An 18,895-nucleotide genomic window follows, 5' to 3' on the forward strand; every position below is an offset into this window, starting at 1 on the left:
ACATTAAAAGCATATGCGATGATAAGTTTTTAAAGAAATATAAGAGGATAGCAGAAATCATGAAGGTGTCCATGCAGAATTAAGCAATTAAAGCCTTGATGTATTTTTTGGGACTCCGAGTATCGATGTTTCACTTTTAGGAATGTAGATGTGTGTCCTACTTTGGAAGAATATGTTTTATCGACTAAATTTCCTTGAAATCTACACAAAGTCTACTTCTACCAAAGGTGAGACAAAGTGCTAACTAGATATTTAAGGCTCTGTTTGGTTTGCCAATTTGTTATGAGAGGATTTTTGGCTTAAAAAGGTGTTTGACAAACACACTCTTATGCATGTTTTAATAGTTTTTTAAGGAAGAAAAAACAGTTTTTGCCAAATATGGCTTTACAATAAAAAATAAATAGTAATAAAAAAATGATTTTTTTGTATGTTGCATATGGCTCGATCCTTATGAAAAATTGCATTTTTATTTATATATAAAAAAGAAAAAAATAGTATTTTTTTTTTTTTAGAAAATACCTATGTTGATTTTCCTTTGTATTTTTTTTTGGAATTTATAAAAAGTTTGTAAAAATTTTTTTAAGGATTTGGCCAATATTTCAATAACCCTAAAAATTTTAATTTATAAAAATTAATAGTCAACACCCTGGTATAAATGTTGGATTATAGGTAGTCTGGTATTTAAATACTAGGAGTTGACTAAAAAAAGTTTAGCATTGTTTTTAGATATTCATTAATTTTAATAAGAAGTTTTTTTCACCATAATATACGAATTGTGAAAAACCCTTTCATTTTCCAGGAAAGGTAAACCCTATAAGGACACCTATATGGGAGATTTCCTTTAACATCTTTTGTTCTTGCTTTGATAGTTCTTCTCGGATGGACACACACTATTTTCCAATTGTTCCATGATGGTCTTGCTAGATGAATTGGACTAGCTTTTAGTTAAACTATTATCCATTATAGATGTGCAACTTTGTGTTCAACTTCATAAAATCTTTAATACACCTGTAACAAAACTAGAGTGATCTCAATGCAAACCCCTGGCCTAAAACTAGAAAATTAGTGCTAGAAATGGTTAATTTCAATTCAGAAATGATAATTGAGAAAATTGTTTTAGATAGGGATGAATTTTTTAGTGATTTAACTTTAATTTCAGATGAAATATAAGTAATAAAATCAGTACGTGAAATGTTAATTAGTGATAAATCACGTAAATTTCTCGATTGAGTAAATTATTATTTTAAAGAAAGAATTTTTATAAATTTAAATTGAAAATATTTAGATAAAGTATATAAGAGAATTACAAATAAATTAATGTATGAATTTACATGCAAATAACGATAACAACTGATTCTAAGCCCCGCATACCATCATGTAATCTTTAACCTAAAAGGGAGAAAACTGAGGGAAACATTTTATTATGAATAGGGATGAAAGTCCTTGATTAATTATTTCGAAAATCTTGATGATATGAAAATCCAGTTTTACGATATTAAGTATAACTCTCAATCCAACTATTAGACCGAACTAAAATTTTAGAAGGAGTCTTCAAACATGTTGTTTTATATTGAATTGAAATTTTAGAAAAATCGGAGATTGGAAAGGCCTTACAAGAGTACCAATGGCTAGGTAAAATACATTAAAGAACATTGGGGCAATTAGTAGTGGTATAGTCATAAATAAGTCAAAAAAACCCCTCGCCTTATTAATGTTTATGCAGACATCTTTAAAGGAGAGAGGAGCTTTGTTTTCAGATTTTCTTCCAAATAACTTGACAAATACTTTCAAAAGAGTTAGCTTACAGTGCATCTGAGTGATTTTTAGTGGGGATAACCAAGTTAAAGTTGAAAACTAGAAAAAATAATGTCTTGGAGGAGAGAAACTTGAGAGACAAAGTGTCAAGTTTCGAAAAGAAAAAAACAAAAATATAAAGAAAATTGATAAGAACACTCCAACTTGAGTCTAGATTGGTTTGGTAAGGTATTTTTTCTAACCCATCTCTTGGTTTTAGTAGTTTGTGTTGAGAAATTACAAAACCCCAAATTTTTATTTTTAGGGTTCATAAAGAAAGTTGAGGAAAAGAGTATCTTGTTAAAAATTAATTTAACAAACATGAAATGAGTTTTATTTATGGTGAAATCATGGAATAAATTGAAATAAATCAATGAGATTTTAGTGCACCCATGGTTGGCCATTATAGAGGAATTTTAAAGGATTGGAAAAATAGTTATATTGTGTTGTTTTGATGTAATAATGATAATGAAAATACTTGAAAATTGTTTTGTTGTGTTTGATTTATGATTGGTATGTTGGGAATGTTTGGTATAGTTAAAGTCTATGTAAAAAGATGGTTGTTTTGGAATACCTACTAAGTGTTTGATAAAAAATAGTGCAGGTATTTGAAAATAAATGTATGAATGTGTTGTTGGACCTAAGATGTTGGAAAAACCAAGGACCAAAGAATCATAGGTTTTGGTTAGATTTTTAGGAGTATGTTGTAGGAATTAAAGAACATATAGGGATTGTTATGATAGCCATGTACAAGTGGCAAAATGGTTGTTACGGCAGCCCCAATTAGAAGAAATTAAGAATTGTTACAGTAACGTGTAAGCGTGCAAAATTAGACAGCATTATTTATACAAATGTGGGCTATTATGACATCCTATATATGTGGAAAAAAAAAAAAAGAGAGAGAGAGAGAGAGAGAGAGAGAGAGAGAGGTGTTGTTATGACAAACTAGAAGTGTGAAAATATGGGCTACATAATAGCCCACGTGTGTGTAAATATGGAATGTTATGACAACCCACATATATGAGAAGAGGGAGCTATTTTGACAACCTAAAAGTGTGTGAAAATGGATTGTTGTAGCAGCCATAAAAAAAATATAAGATAGCATAGGTAGAACAACACTTGTGTTCATGATTGTGGGTTACTTTGACATCCATTAGTGTGTGTGTGTGTATTAAAAAAAAATGTTAAGAAAATTGTGAGTATGTGTGAGTGTGGGTTGTTATGGCTGAAAGAATGCATTTATGTATTGTAGATTGTAAGAGAGAATGATTGTCAAACATGGAAGTTAAAAGTATACTATGATATGGAAGAAATAGTTAAATTAAATTGTGTATTGTGTTTTTTCTATTGAAAGTAATATGTTTGAAAAATAAATTGAGAGAGTTATGATAAATTATGAATTTTGTTAGAAACGATCAAATTATTAGTTGAATAAAGTTTGGGGAAATTTTGGAAAGTTGATCTTGATTTTTTTATTTAATTGTGTTAAGAATTATATTCAAATGTCAAACTATAAGATAGTTAAATTCAACTCCCACCATGTGGTTGATAAAATGTTAAGTTTGAAAATTTCAATGAAAAATTAAATTATTTAAACATTGAAAATTATCTATGAAAAATTGAGTCATTCGAACATTAAATATCAATGTAAAATGATACTAATATAAATGAATTGAAATAATAAACAAAAATAATATATCCATGAACATGTTTATGAAAATATTTGATTATGTGAATTAATAAATATGATAAATAGACTAGAAAGATTTGACTATTAATTCAAGATATTTTATTGAAATATAGGATAAGCATTTGGAGTGGGACCCAACTTTTAAGAAAGTAGAGAATTAAGGTATATATTCAAGATATTTGTTTTTTATATTGTTTTTTTATTTTAAAATATATAAAAATAATATTTTTTATTTTTTTAAAAAAATATATTTTTAATATTAACAAGTAAATATATAATTTTAAAATAAAAAAAATTAATTCACATTTTTCTTTGTTTTTATGATTTTTTGAGCTTTTTGTAAATGTCACCCTTCAAAGAAAAAAAAACAAAGAAAAGAAAGAAAGGGCAGAAACCAACTGATCATCATCTTCCAAGTCCCCCCCTCCCCCCCTCTTACCACTCCCTCCTCGACCCACCCTCTCTATCTCAAAATGGCTTCCTTGTATCTCCTCCAATGTCCCAACTTCTCCACCAACCTCAACCTCACTTCCAAGCCCACCACCCTCAAAACCACCCCATCTTTCCTCCTCATCAAAGCCGCCGCGTCCTCCTCAAACAACAACACCTCCACTTCCACCGCCACAAGCAATAACATTCGCGACGAAGCCCGCCACCAGAACCTCACTAACCCACAACAAAATCATAACTTTTCCGCCAAGTACGTCCCTTTCGGCGCCGACCCAGCCACCAGCACCGAATCCTACTCACTCGACGATATTGTCTACCGCTCCCAATCCGGCGGCCTCCTTGATGTCCATCACGACTTCTCCGCCCTCAAAGCCTTCCCTGGCTCCTACTGGCGTGCCCTCTTCGACTCTCGCGTTGGCAAGACGACTTGGCCTTATGGATCCGGTGTCTGGTCCAAGAAAGAATGGGTATTGCCTGAAATTTCGAGTGATGATATTGTCAGTGCTTTTGAAGGCAACTCTAATCTCTTCTGGGCTGAAAGGTTTGGCAAGCAATTTCTTGAAATGAATGATTTGTGGGTTAAACATTGTGGGATTAGTCATACAGGGAGTTTTAAGGATCTGGGCATGACTGTTCTTGTTAGTCAGGTTAATAGGTTGAGAAAAATGAACAAACCTCTTTTTGGTGTTGGCTGTGCTTCAACAGGCGATACTTCTGCTGCCTTGTCTGCTTATTGTGCTTCTGCTGGTATTCCTTCTATTGTTTTTTTGCCTGCTAATAAGATATCTATCGCGCAGCTTGTGCAGCCCATTGCCAACGGGGCTTTTGTTTTGAGTATTGATACTGATTTTGATGGTTGTATGCAGTTGATAAGAGAGGTTACTTCCGAGTTACCTATTTATTTAGCCAATTCGCTTAATAGTTTGAGGTTAGAAGGGCAGAAAACTGCTGCCATTGAGATTTTGCAGCAGTTTGATTGGGAAGTACCCGACTGGGTTATTGTTCCTGGTGGGAATTTGGGGAATATTTATGCTTTTTATAAAGGGTTTCATATGTGCAAAGAGTTGGGGCTTGTGGATAAGATTCCAAGGCTTGTTTGTGCACAGGCTGCGAATGCCAATCCTCTTTACTTGTATTATAAGTCAGCATGGAAAGAATTTAAAGCTGTGAAAGCTAATAGTACATTTGCGTCTGCTATTCAGATTGGTGATCCTGTTTCAATTGATAGAGCTGTTTATGCATTGAAAAAATCAAATGGGATTGTTGAGGAGGCTACTGAGGAGGAGTTGATGGATGCAATGGCACTGGCAGATTCAACAGGGATGTTTATTTGTCCACATACAGGAGTGGCGTTGACGGCTTTGATGAAGCTTAGGAAGAGTGGTGTTATACGTTCGAGTGATCGGACGGTGGTGGTTAGTACTGCCCACGGGCTGAAGTTTACTCAAAGTAAGATTGATTATCACTCGAATAATATTAAGGAAATGGCTTGTAGGTATGCGAATCCGCCTGTTAGTGTTGCGGCTGATTTTGGTTCTGTTATGGATGTTTTGAAGAAATATTTGAGTAAAACACCCAAGTATTAGGGAGATTATGAACATTTTAAGTTTTGCTTATGTAACTCTAGCATATTGTTGTCTCAGCTTAGGGGTTGATATTGCTGCTTTTATAACTTTTGTCATTGGATGTTTCATGTTAGGATTTTGGATTGTCCAATTTTGTAGCCTTTAATAGAGATAAATCATATGTAAGGCTGCATTGCCCCTTTTAGATAAAGACATTATCATTCAAACTGATGCAGGTTTTATTGGTCATTTTGGTTTCAGGTGTTTACTCTCTGTATATTTGCTTCTGGCTTCCTTGTTCTTCACAACATTGTTTGTAGGAAACTTTGTTCGGTGCAAACATTTAAAAGGACAGTTGGTAGTTTCAGTTTGTATTGTTAAATTGCTGCATATCAAAGCAGCCTTGAAGCATGACTTAAATATTCTGCTATCTTCTGTTCAGATTTTCTGTCTGCTCTGGAATCAAGTTAGTGACCTTATCTGCCATGTCTTTGGCGTTATTATTATTCTGAGTAGCTGCTGCATTTACCACTTATCTCCTGAGAGCATTGCCAGGAAATTGCTTTCCGCGCGTTGTTTTATGAGGAAGATTGCCAACTAGTTATCTAAGTAGCTTAATAAAGCTGTTATAATGTTTTTTTGCCATATGTTTATTTTACTTGAAGGTGGTGCCTAGGTCTTGAAGAACCCACATGTGTAGCGACTAGTGAGCCAGCTAAGGTAAGAAGGTCTGAACCTTTCTATATCAAGGGATAGACTTTCAGGGTATTAGGGCGTTGACCTCTCGGTCATAAACTGTATGGCAGAGATGCAAACCAGATATATGCAGTTGCTTACAGGTTGCTTCAGTTACAGAAAAGCAACTACTGAAGACTGCAGCTTTATTGTGTAAGTTCTTAACGCAAGTTCTTATCATTCTTATTGTAGTAAACAGAAAGGTTGAAAGCAAAAATGTTAGTAAATAGGGCTTAAGTTCCAGCTGCAGAGGCTTCTTGCTTCAAGCACAGGGATGAACCTCTACAAAAGTAATGTAATGTTGATTATTTTGGTCATCTGGTTTGTTAGGTCATGATTTTCCGCATTTGAGACCTGTAATCTATACAAAAGTAGACCTAGTTGCAATTACTTGGCTAAATCAGGGCAGGCTACATAAAAATTTCCAGGCCTGTTCTACGTCACTGTCAATAATTATGTGCTCAGTTTTTTATGCATTGATCATCAATCATAAACCTGAAAGGCAAGCAGCGAAGTAGAAAACAAAAAAAAGCTAACCGAGATTATTTTTTAGGATTTGGCTATCAAGTTATCTTTAAATGGATATGGAGTGTAACATCATGAAATTTTGTATAATTTTCATCTTTCTAAGGGTAAATATTTTTTAATACAATCATAAGAACTATTTTAAACTTAATATCTAATAATTTCATTATAAAATACACTGAAACAAAATCTTTATTTGTACTTTTTTATATAAATACATCACTTCCCAATTTATTCACATAAAATTTATTGACAAATACTTATTGGACAATACTAGAACATCTTCAATATCAAAAAACTAAGTAGCTCAATAACACTTCAGAGGAGTTGTGGTTTTTTAGAGAAAATGTTTGTAAAATATACAAAATCACAATACTCATAATAAATATTTGCATCATCAGGGTTGCTAATTATTTTCAATTATATAAGCAAATCAATTTCACTAATTTTTTTGTAATTACAACAATTCATGTTAGATTTCAATTTAATACATTTTCATTAACCTTTGATTTCATTATTACACTAATTTAACAATCACAGTACATCATACCAACTCTTATGTTGTCACAACATATTTGATTTATAATATGATTTATTTCCTTAAACATACTTGATTCATACAATTGCATATATCTTGCAACTATATATGGTCTACACTATTATTTCAATTCACAATACATTTTATTTATGTCACTTTTCGTTTCACAAACATGTTTATTTCCTTTCAACCTCACAAATATTCAATATATTATAACCAGACTCTCATGTTATTTTAAATCATTATATACCATTTTAGCTCTCCACTATTATTTATTTTAGATGCACATTCATGTTTCCTCAACATATATTTTGTTATTTTAGCTTTTTGTGTGATTATTTACCTAGTTAAATATGTCATTGTTCGAGCTTAATCATCACAATGTTTTATCGTTTCATTTTCTTTCATATAAACCATGTTATTATCCTTCACACACACACTACTCTTTTTGAAAAGATTTAAGGCATACCTTGACTTATTATTTTCAAATGGAAAACTTTCTCAATATAACAAAATTTTAGTGGAGTTTTTATTTTACAAAACTTTATCCAAATTCCACCCTACCATTTCTTATATAAAACATCGTCACAAAATTCCAACATCATCATCACACTTGTAGTTTTAATTTTTTTTTAAAAAAAAAAAACTTTTAAAATGTATAAACAAATAAGTTGTTTCTGTGAACGCTGAGCTATCTACGAATTATATGATTTGATGATTTAATACATTAAAAATTTTACTTGTTTATTTTTCAAAGCAAAAGGATTGAATTAATTTTAAAAATATAAAATTAAAGTGCGGTGGACTATTTATTATATAATATAACGCTCAATTGATTATGATGCACGTACATTATTATTATTATTATTATTATTATTATAACCTAAAGCTTGTGGAAAAACTACATTAGTTATTTTTTTAATTAGTGTGGATTATAATAATATATTGGTGGTTTTGTCTTCCAAAACAAATTCACACAAAGCTATTTTTAGGAGTCTAATAATTTTTATCCATGTTTATTTGTTATTTTTTAATTGTATAGGATTTCTCAATATTTTCATAATTTTTTGCACAATATAATTACTCGATACCTTTAAATACAAAAACAAATAACTTTGTTCCAAAGGCTTTTTGAAATTTGAGAGGTTAACTCAAGTTTAGGATATTCTCCAAGTTCATTTGTTGTTTTATTTTCTTTTATTATACTTATTTTTTTTAATTTTATCATTTAGTATTTGATTTAATTGAATATTGGGCTCCAAAATTTTATTTTTTCCTTTATGTAGAATTTTTCATTGATTTTAAAAATATCTCATATCATTTTATATTTTGTTCTTTATTAGATTTAACTTTTTTTAAAAAAAATATTTTTTTAATTAAATTAAATTAATTTCTCAAGTTTTGTTTTAAAATATATATCATACAATGTGTCATCATCTCTAATTATTTTAATATATATTTTTAGGTTTATATATATATATATATATATATATATATATCTAACCTGTAGCATAGCGTTAAGCAAAAAATTGTTTTTGTAAGCTTATATTGTTTTTAGTTCTATCCTTCGTCATTTGATTTGTTAAGATATTAGAATCTTCTTCTTTTTTTGTTTCTATATGATTTATTGACTAATTTAAGAAATGACATGGTTTATCTTGGTCTTTTTATTTATCGTTCATTGTTAATTTTTTAATCATATTATTAAATTAACTTAGCTTTAAACTCATATTGTTTTCAATTATATCATTCATCAATTGATTTAGTAAGATATTAGAATCCTCTTCTTTTTCCTTTTTCCTTTTTTTTTTTTTTTGTTTCTATATGGTTTATTGATTAATTTAAGAAATGATATGGTTTATCTTGGCCTTTTTATTTATCGTTCATTGTTAATTTTTTAATCATATTATTAAATTAACCTAGCTTTATGGATCTAATCAGATCAATTACTCAAGTTTTGATTTTTTTTTTTTTAAAAAAAAAAAAACATTAGTATTGCTCGAGCATTCTTTTTTTTAATCATGTTATTAAATTAATCTGGCTTAATGGATTCAATCAAGTCAATGACCAGAGTCTCGATTTTTTCTTCTTTCTTTAAAAAATTAGTTTGGGTCGCATCATAGCGAATAAGTTTGCTTGAGTCATTTTTTTAGATTTTTTTTAAGTGAATTTTTTTGATTTATTTTGGGCCTTCAATATTTGGTTAATTAGAATTATGGTTCCTAATTTATTTTGATTTAAATTTCATGGTGTTATCACGGACTCATGCCTTTGATCAAGAATATTACGGGTTAAGCATGATTGACCTGGGTTAATCTATTATGTCGACGTCTCAATATTCGTCAAAAAAAAATATGTCATCCAATGTATCACAATCTCAATATTTTCAAAATTCTTTATTCATTATACATCAAACTTTTTACTTCCTAACATTTTAATTTTTTTTAAAAAAAAACAAGTTATAATAAAAATGATTTGACCTGTATCTTAGTGCGAGTAAAAGATGATTTTATAAATTTTTCTAATTTGTTTAATGTAACTATGGCAAATATGTAATTTTTTTATTTTTATTTTTTTCAAAATAAATTTTTTGTTTAGATTATTTTTCCTTTTTTTTTTCCCCTTTGAATTTGGCATATTTATCATTTTACACTTGGTCTATTTATCAATATTTTTTTTCTTATATTCATTCTTTTGTAATTTTTCTTTTTTTTTCTTCACACTTTTTGTTGGAAAACAAATTTTTATTTTTTATTCTTTGCACTTGGCATATTTATCGCTTTATATTTTTCATATTTACACTATTATTATTTTTTTCTTATCTTTATCATTTTTTAATTTTTCCTTTTTTTTCCTCACACTTTTTTGGGGAAAATATTATTTTTTATCCTTTATACTTGTCATATTTATCAATATACACTTGGTTTATTTATCACATCTGATAAACTCATCAATGGACTTAAAAAACTATACAAAAGCTTAAAATCAATCCAAAAAACAAATCTTATGGCTCAAATATATTTGTTTTAGGTATTTTAAAGGTAAAAAAAATGTGAGTGAAACTCTTCTTAACAAATAAAATCCATTGACATTAAAATTAATTATTTTAGCGGTTGTAATCAATATCAATAATAATTAAAATCCAGCTATTTTCTCTTATTTCTCTCAAAACATGAACTAACAAAAAAAAAAAAAGCAAGTTTTAAAATAAAATTAATTTTTTTTCCTGAAATTTTAAAAACCAATGGATGCAATATTTATAACTTAGAAAGTATAACTTCTAAAATAAATATTTTACTCAAAGTTAGAAAAAAAAAAAACATCCATTTTCTCCTCCTCTGTAAGTGTTATTTTTTTCCTAACAATTAACTTAAATTCAACTTCAATTTTGTTTAATAAAAAAAAAATAAAAATTTGTGATAAGATAGGAAAAAAAAAGTAAATGATGATTGAATTTACAGTAATAAATACCTTTTTTTTTTGTTGTTGTTTAGGCCTGTTTATTTTTTATTTTAAAAATATTTTTGAAAAAAATTAATTTTTTATTTTAAATTAATTATTTTTTAATATTTTTAAATCATTTGATGTATTGATGTTATAATTTTTTTTAAATAAAAAAAATATTATTTTAAGATATATTTTCAAATTAAAATAATTTATATTATACTTTAAAATACTGTTTGAAATACTGTTAAAACAATGATGAGGCGCCCATGACCCACCCACCCCAGGAAATTAGAGAGGGAGCTGCAGGCTCAGACTCACTGCCTTTCACTTCCTGCCTTCTTCCCTTTCTTTGCTTCTCTGGATAGATAGATAGATAGATCACACCATCATCATCATCAATTGATCATGGATTTTTGCATTCTAACCCACTCATCTTCTTCTTCTTCTTCTGCTTCCTTTTCTTCTTCACTTCTCTGTAATTCCCACCTGTTGTCTTCTGGAAGTAAACTGATCACAATCATAGACACCACCACCATGGCGTCGGCGTCGTTGTCATCATCATCACCCTTCTGTGTTTCTTTTCTGTTCTGTGCCATAACAATCGCTGCTACCCATAATGCTCTGATATTTTAATAATTAATATTACATTTCTTCTTCTTCTTCTTCTTCTTCTTCTTGTGTATACTTTCTTGTGTTTTCTTTCTTCTTACACATTTGTTTCTTGGAACCAATTTCTCTCTCCAATCCAGTAGTAGTATAGGAGGAAGCAGGCAAGAAAATGCTGCGTGATTCACTCATCACTGTTGCTACTGCAACAACCATGCCGCCGCCGCCGCCACCAGCACCTTCATCTCATGTTTTGCCCATCAGGTAATGATTAACATTGAGAATGGTTTCTTTAATTTTTCACTTAAGCCTATTCTTGGCTGCTTGATTTATAATTTTATGCTTAAATTTGTGCCCCATCTTCATAAATATGAATAAATATTTAGTTTTCATGTATGTATGTACTTGAATTATTAGAGAGGTGAGGAAGAAGGAATTTTTGTGGTATGCAAAACCCCAAATGTCCCTTTATTCTTTACACAATAATCATATCATATCAGGTATGATCATGATCAACACCGGCGTTGGAGGAGAAGAAATGGGAATGTTATTGTTTCAGTTTCAGCTTCAGCTACCCCTCTTTCAATCAATCAGACGACCATGGACTCATCTTCCCGTCGTCTCAAAACTTACCAGGAGGTTGATTTGTATACCATTTTAACATCCTATCTTGCCTTCGTCGTCGTCGTCGTCGTCATCCTACTAATTTGCTGTGAAGATATGTTATGCTATGTTTTTTTGGTTGCATTAATGTATTTCTTCACTTTTTCTAATCTTGCTACTTATTTTTCATCTTGAAAAAATTGCTACCAGGTTGTCAAGTCCGCAAGGGAAAAGTTCACCCAGGAATTCTCCTTCCAATCCAAGGACAAAGACATTTCTCTTGCTAAGGTATATATGAATTTTGACGATGATCTTTCCTTCTTCATTATTTTTATGATCATAACTTGATATCCGGTGATCCGTTCCCTTTTCTTTCCTAATTTTCTCTCTTGTGTGCACCTTAACCAAGCTACTTGTTGCAAATTGCGTGCAAGTTGTTGTGTTATTATATATCTTTACGTATCAAAATCTTCTTATTTCTTGGAATTAAATTGATTGAAAGTTTCTTTGTTGGGAGATTCTGAATTCCAGTGTGTTTTCTGCTGGCTGGTCTAGGCTTTGCTGTACATTGCATCAGAAGATGAGGCATTTATCGCTCTCAATCAAGAGATGGATGCTTGCTCACTCCTGAATGAGAGGAGAGATGTTTCAGTTGCATCGAATGCCCAGGAGTGGGATTGTGTGGAGCAGATGCCTTTGGCTGGAAAGACAATAAGTGAGTGGGTCAGTGAATTGGACAACATCACCAAGGAGGTCGAAGCAGAGCTAGTTTCAAGAGACATAGGTTGCTATTTGGTTGAACTTTTGGATTCAGTGAATCTAGTCCTTTTTGAGTTGAGAGGCTTCAAAAGATCACCTGTTGTTGTAGATTCAAAGTATTCATACTTGCACACAGTATTAAGCACCAGATGTGGCAGTGGTAAAACTTCATCCTTTTTATTTAATGCATTTGTAGCTAGTTGTTTTATTGCATTGTTCTGGTTCACTTCATACATTGGGGCTCTTGAATAACTTTCTTATCTGTGATATATGCTTTATTGCTGTGTTCTTTCATTCTGTGGGTATTCGCCACAATCTGATCATATATTTTCCTTCTTGACAGCAATTTTGCTTAGTATAATTTACATTGAAGTCTGTAGACGACTTGATCTGACCATTGTGGGATCTCGAGTTGGGGAAGATTTTTTGATATGGCCCAAAATGGGGAACCCAGAGGTGCTTAAATTGTTCATGCTCATCTTCAAAATTTAGCTTGGCAGCTCATTGTTCTTACTAAATTTATTCCTTTCTAATGTGTCATTGAAGCATTTCTTTACAATCTGTGGATGACATCCTGTTGTAAAACCTTATTTTTGGACAAACTTCAAACCAGATTTTTCTCATTTTGCTTCTCCTTTCTGTAGGAGCTCTTCAAGGTAACTTCAGGGCACAGCTTGTTTGCAATTGTCAACGGAAGGTGTGTTGAGGACCCTAGATCAAAGGCATCGGATTTAACTGGAAACTCTCTTTTGGGACTTGAGATAGCTACAAAACGAGACATTATAGGGATTGCTCTGGCCAATTTGATTGTGAGTTCTGATTTCTGGAATTTCATCAAATACTTTCCTGTCTTTTACATTTACCGAGATAACCAATGCACTCATTTAGTCCCTTTTTAATTCTTCCATCGTTAAGAGTTATTTATTCTCTAAATATGCTTCCTTATGCCCACTTGGGATAAACTAAATCTTAAATTGTGGCAGAGGCTTCACTGGAAACGTGCTTCAAGATCAAATCCTGGATTGATGCTGGCTTCTCCACTTAGGCATGCTCATAATACTGATGAAAAACTTATCAAGGTCCATAATTCAAGTATTCCTTTGCTTCGGCCTCAAGATCTTAGGTAGTTTTCTTATGTATCTATATGGCTATGTCTGTTATCTTCATTTTCTTCAATGTTTCAGTGGGCCACGTAGCCCTTATCTTCAAGCTGTTTATTTTCAGATTATCATAAAACAGTTAAGCATGTGACATGGGAACAATAACAGGACAACAGGTTGAATTGTTGATTCTTATGGTCTTGATACATGCATCAGTTATGCAGCAAATGTAAAAATAATAATAGAAGAAAGCAACATACTGTGTGTCTGGATCGTACCTAATTAACTTGTGCGCTACATCTTCTTAGTGCCATATTGTAATTTCTTTATTTTCCCATGGATCATTCCCAGGGTTTTTGCAAGTGTTGTGACATAAACAGTGCCTTGGGTGTAGCATTTTATGCCATCAAGATGAATGGTGTTTTAGCTGGCTTTTGGTGCTATTGTTTCTGCCCATATAGGCTCCGAGATTATGGAGCCAGTGTCTGTGTTTCCTTTTTTCCTTCTGGTGAGGAATCTTTGTCACTCAAGCAGAAGAAAGGGCTTTGGAAAGTTTTTTTGAAGTCTTGGTGCTTTTTAGTTTTTGTTTCCACGTATCTATTTGGCACTGCTGGTTCTGCTTCTGCTCTTTTCCCCCTCTCTTAAAAGATGTGATGCTGCATTGTTCTAATCCGTAACCTTTTTATGGATCTTGTGTCAGTTTGCCATTTTCATGTCCACTTTTTCTTTCGAGGATGCCTTATTATTGTGTGGTGGTGTAAATTGGATGACTTCTGTGAATTTTGATTTGTTAGTTCCAGGTTTGTTTTAGAGTCTCTGCTGCCCATTTCCCTGTAAGTCCTCTTGAGGTGGCTTTTCAAGTGGCCTTGATTGCCCTGTTTGGTATCGTGTTATGTTCTCCAGTGTTGGTTCCTCCTGGCATGCTTTGCTGTGCTGTGCTCGTTCTCTATCCTATATTCTTTAGGACATCTGCTGGTTTTGTTTTTGTGTCAGTTGTGGGTCTTGGTGACTGGTCTGGTTGTTGCCTTGGTCTTGGTGACTGGTCTGGTTGTTGCCTTGGTCTTGGCAGTTTTCTTTGTATTCTTTGGGGTTTCTTCTGCTTCCTTTTGGTGGTCTTTCCAGTTGGCTTTGTGACTGCAGGTGACAGGAGTCTTTTTTGCTTTTGCATGGTTGTTTGTCTTCTTTTTTTTTTTTTTGTGTGTGTGTGTATGTGTGGCTGATTTCTTGCTTTATTGTTTGCTGGGTCTCATTTAGTCGTTTTCTTATTTGCTAAATTGCCTTTTACTGCTCAAACTGTCTTTTCTAATCTCTTAATCGTCAATTAATAAATTTGATCCCATTCACCCAAAAAATAAAAACATAGATAGCGTGATGATGTGGTCTTTAAACATGTTACCCTTTTGTATTATTCGAAGCCTCTTTCTTATAACCTGCAGATGCCCTTGTACTATGAAGAAATACTTGATTTCATGAATAGCACTTTCAAGGTTTGTCCATTTTACTTGTTCTTGGAACTAAAGAAGCAAGATTAGAAACTGTGTTTCAACCTTTGGTTCAGGCTAATTCTTTCTAGAATAGAAAATGCATTCTACTTGAGCACAAATTTTACTTGGCTTCTTTAACATATTCCTGCCTTTCATTTTCTGGGGAATTACTCTCTTTTGGGATAGTGATATTTTATTTCTTTAGGATCATGAGATGACATCTAAAGTAAATCTGCATGCATGCCATCTACTCATTCTCAGAGGATTAGAGGGTATATTTTAAGGATGTGACAAGCATCTGCTTGTTTTGATTTGTTTTATTACATCAAGAGTCTGGAAAATAGTTTGTTGTTTGAGATCCATGGTTATTATAACCCATAAACTGAACTGTGATTGGTAAGGGTGGTTTATGCATTTAAACTTTATGATATTTACTACATTATATTCTGAGGTTGCATGGCTGCAACAGTCACTCTTCTTTCGGAAGTTGCTTCTGTAATGTTTTGTCATGTCAATCTAATTGGCAAATGGCAGTGGCAATGACTTCAAGTTTATGTCTATCAGATATGGTCAGGCTGTAAAATGTTTCCATACAAGTTGAAATTGGCCCTCTCTTTTCTTTTCAAAATGAAATGCATAAGTGTGCATGTAAATTTGGAGTTCAACTTAGAGCTGAGCTTGCATCTGAACATTCTAAATTGGAAGATAAACTATCTAGCATTGCAACTGTTATATTAGCTCTGGAAGATAAACTTCCTTCCATGCATACCAAACTGAATTACAGAATTCTTCACAGGCTGGCTGTCATGGCTACGGAAAGATTGTTGATTCTGCAACCGCATAATTGGGCTTTGAGGAGAGACCATGGCATGATGCTGTACTATAACAGGTATAAATTTGGGATCTTCATGCCTCGACAAAAATTGCAACGCATTTCACAAAAATTGCAACGAATTAATTGGTTGCAATTGCAGGAAATATGGTCAGGCAGTGCAAGAGCTTAGCATTTGCATGGCATTTGCTCCAGAAGAAGAGGCGAAAGTCCTAGAAGCATTTGTTGAGAAATTGCACTTGTTGCGGCTTGAATCATCATGAAAGTCGTGGGGCCACACTGGTCAACTAACAGTTCCTTGAGGTGTTTGTACATAAGTCTCCCTCCACCTTAACATGGATAAGCCCTGAGGTTTATGAGAATTGCTTGCATACCCTCCATTAAGAATGTTCAAGTTGCATGGTACTGAGCATAGCACAGTTTTGAAACCTAACCCGGTCATCGACCCGGTCAAATGATCGGGTCATGGGTCAGATGGGTTGACCCGGGTCAATAAAAAAAAAAAAAGCTTTTGTGTTCTAGATGATTCACGACAGCTTACTGCACACAAAATTAAAATCCATCCTGGAAATTATAAATAATCCCTATTACAAAAACAAAAATAAAATTAATACACACAAATTTGTTATGAAGAGGAAAAATTACAATATATATATATATATATATATATATATATATATATATATATATATATATATATATATATATCATCCACTGCCTCTCAAAATAGATGAAGATTCCTTCCCACCCCATTAACATTAGACAAAAACCTCAGTAGATTCTGGCCTGCAAGGCAAATAGAAGCGGCATTTATCACCTTCTTTACTCCTCACATAATAATGTTCTTGAAATTGAAACAAACCTCCTCCAGCTCCTTTCGCTTCCTTTCTTTTCTCTGTGCCTAAGCTCCCGGGAGACCCCTCCTCCTTCTTTGGTGTCAACACACAGTAAGTTCCAGGCTCTAGGCTGTCAATATCATTAGCTTCCGATGAAGAACACAAAAAGGTTTCACGGTCCTCGTAGAAGAGCTTTCTGAGGGGTAATCTATTTGATAAATGCAAATTAACTTCCTTTCTTATTTTTTTTTTCAAAATTACTAGATGTCTTGAGTCTCTTGACTATTGATCGCAGAGAAACAACAACGATCAATAGTCCAGACATCCTTAGCTTCTCTGCTTCTCAGCTGGGTTTTAAAGAGTTGAGTTAATTAGGTTTGCAAATTGCAATTGTCCCTAATATTGCTTCGTTTTTCTTCTGTTCTTCACTCTTAACTCTTCAGCGTTTTGGCATTTTAAAAGGCCAAAACGACATCGTTTAATGATTGCCAATATAAAAAAAAAATGACCAGGTGGACTAAGTCTCGGGTTGACCCTCCGGGTTTACCGGGTTTTGCCGGGCCAATTTCCAAGCTGGTTTTTGCCTCTACCCGGACCGGTCCTAGGCCCGGGTCAGCCAGTCGGGCCGGTTCGGGTTTTAAAACTCTGGAGCATAGTATTAAAATACAATTGTTAAATGATGTTCCGTTGTTTGTTGCAAGTGTGTGTGTGTGTGTGTGTGTGAGAGAGAGAGAGAGAGAGATGATAGAGAAGAAGAGATGGCTTTAATTTAATTAGATAGAAAAAAATGGTAGTAGATGGATGAAATTTTTTTTAAAATGATTATAATAACACTAGGAAAAAATATTTTTTTACGAAAATAAACAAAAGATGTATCTCATCAATTTACAATCCATTAAATACAAAAAAACAAAATGGAGTAAAAAATGACATAAAAAACTGGTTCTAGTTAACTTGATTTAACATAATAAATTTGTAACTTTAGTAATTAAGGCTGAGTCAACCTGAGATATCTTATTAAACTCACGATCCAAATTATGAGATTGAAATAATCTGGTAAGAAAAATAAAAAGAATTGATAAAGTCTTTTTTTTTTAAAAAAATAAAAAATCATGTTAACTTTTCAAATTCATGACCCAAGTCATTAGACTCGAGATACTTTATTTAAAAAAAAATCATGAAGTTTAATTTTCAATTAATTAAATATTGAAACATGAAATTAAAAAAAAAAAAAAAGAATTTCAACTATACAAAAGGGTTCAAAAAAAGCAATTAAGAGAATAAGGATCAAAATTCAAATATCAAATAAATTTTATATTTGATTGAATGGTGAAATTGAAAATAAAAATTAATTTAGCAAAAGGATCCAAAACAATTAAAAGAATGAAGATAAAAATTGATATAAAAAATAAAAATAAATTTTTGATTGAAGGGTGAAATTAAAAAGATCACTAAATTTTATATAAAGGCCAAGAAAAAAAAATTAAAAACCAAAAACTTTGATTGAATGGTAAAAATAAAAAGAATAATAACTTTTCCAAAAGAGTTAAGAAAAATTTAGAAGCCAAAACTTTAATTAGAGGGTGAAAATGAAAAGAATAAGAACTTTTTCAAAAGGATTAAGAAAAAAAATTAAAAATTAAAACAATTTGGACAAATTAAAAAACATAATAACATCAATTTGGATTGAATGATGAAATTTAAAACAAATAAAATTTTTACAAAAAAACCAAGAAAAAAATTAAAAATCAAAAGAATATGGACCAAGTTGAAAACTATAATATTTTTAAATTGAGATTGAATGATAAAATTAAAAAAAAATAAAACTTTTACAAAATAGCTAAGAAAAAAATAAAAATTAAAAGAATAGAGATTGAAGTTCAAATACAAACAATAAAAAGAGCAAAATTATAATTTTTTATAGAAGGAAA

At 31.7% G+C, this 18,895-nt stretch overlaps 2 protein-coding genes across 6 annotated transcripts; both read left to right on the forward strand.

The window, feature by feature from the left end:
* The first annotated feature begins 3,882 nt into the window (after positions 1-3,882).
* LOC118055651 (threonine synthase 2, chloroplastic) lies at positions 3,883-5,748 on the forward strand. Its single transcript, XM_035067595.2, has one exon. The coding sequence runs from the start codon at positions 3,958-3,960 to the stop codon at positions 5,518-5,520; it is 1,563 nt and encodes a 520-aa protein (XP_034923486.1). The 5' UTR covers positions 3,883-3,957; the 3' UTR covers positions 5,521-5,748.
* Positions 5,749-11,014: 5,266 nt separating this feature from the next.
* LOC118055661 (uncharacterized) lies at positions 11,015-16,649 on the forward strand. Of its 5 annotated transcripts, XR_012169458.1 has the most exons (10): positions 11,015-11,614; positions 11,851-11,989; positions 12,164-12,241; positions 12,509-12,872; positions 13,056-13,168; positions 13,357-13,521; positions 13,696-13,791; positions 14,164-14,320; positions 16,093-16,185; positions 16,271-16,649. XR_012169458.1 is itself a non-coding variant. In XM_035067603.2 (9 exons), the coding sequence occupies exons 1-9, from the start codon at positions 11,523-11,525 to the stop codon at positions 16,389-16,391; spliced, it is 1,305 nt and encodes a 434-aa protein (XP_034923494.1). In that variant the 5' UTR covers positions 11,015-11,522; the 3' UTR covers positions 16,392-16,649. The 5 variants fall into 5 exon arrangements, 3 of the variants coding, with proteins under 3 accessions (XP_034923494.1, XP_034923496.1, XP_073264413.1); XR_012169457.1 differs by lacking the exon at positions 16,271-16,649 and having other exon boundaries at positions 14,164-15,299; positions 16,093-16,160; XM_035067603.2 differs by lacking the exon at positions 14,164-14,320 and having other exon boundaries at positions 13,696-13,835.
* The last annotated feature ends 2,246 nt before the right edge of the window (positions 16,650-18,895 follow it).

Source organism: Populus alba, chromosome 3 (genome assembly GCF_005239225.2).
Source record: "Populus alba chromosome 3, ASM523922v2, whole genome shotgun sequence".
Lineage (NCBI taxonomy): Eukaryota > Viridiplantae > Streptophyta > Magnoliopsida > Malpighiales > Salicaceae > Populus > Populus alba.

Coding starts and splice junctions, on each gene's coding strand:
- LOC118055661 (XM_035067603.2), top strand. CDS start 11,523: ATGCTGCGTGATTCACTCATCACTGTTGCTACTGCAACAACCATGCCG. Junction 11,990..12,163: donor GTCTCAAAACTTACCAGGAG/GTTGATTTGTAT, acceptor AATTGCTACCAG/GTTGTCAAGTCCGCAAGGGA. Junction 13,169..13,356: donor CCAAAATGGGGAACCCAGAG/GTGCTTAAATTG, acceptor TCCTTTCTGTAG/GAGCTCTTCAAGGTAACTTC.
- LOC118055651 (XM_035067595.2), top strand. CDS start 3,958: ATGGCTTCCTTGTATCTCCTCCAATGTCCCAACTTCTCCACCAACCTC.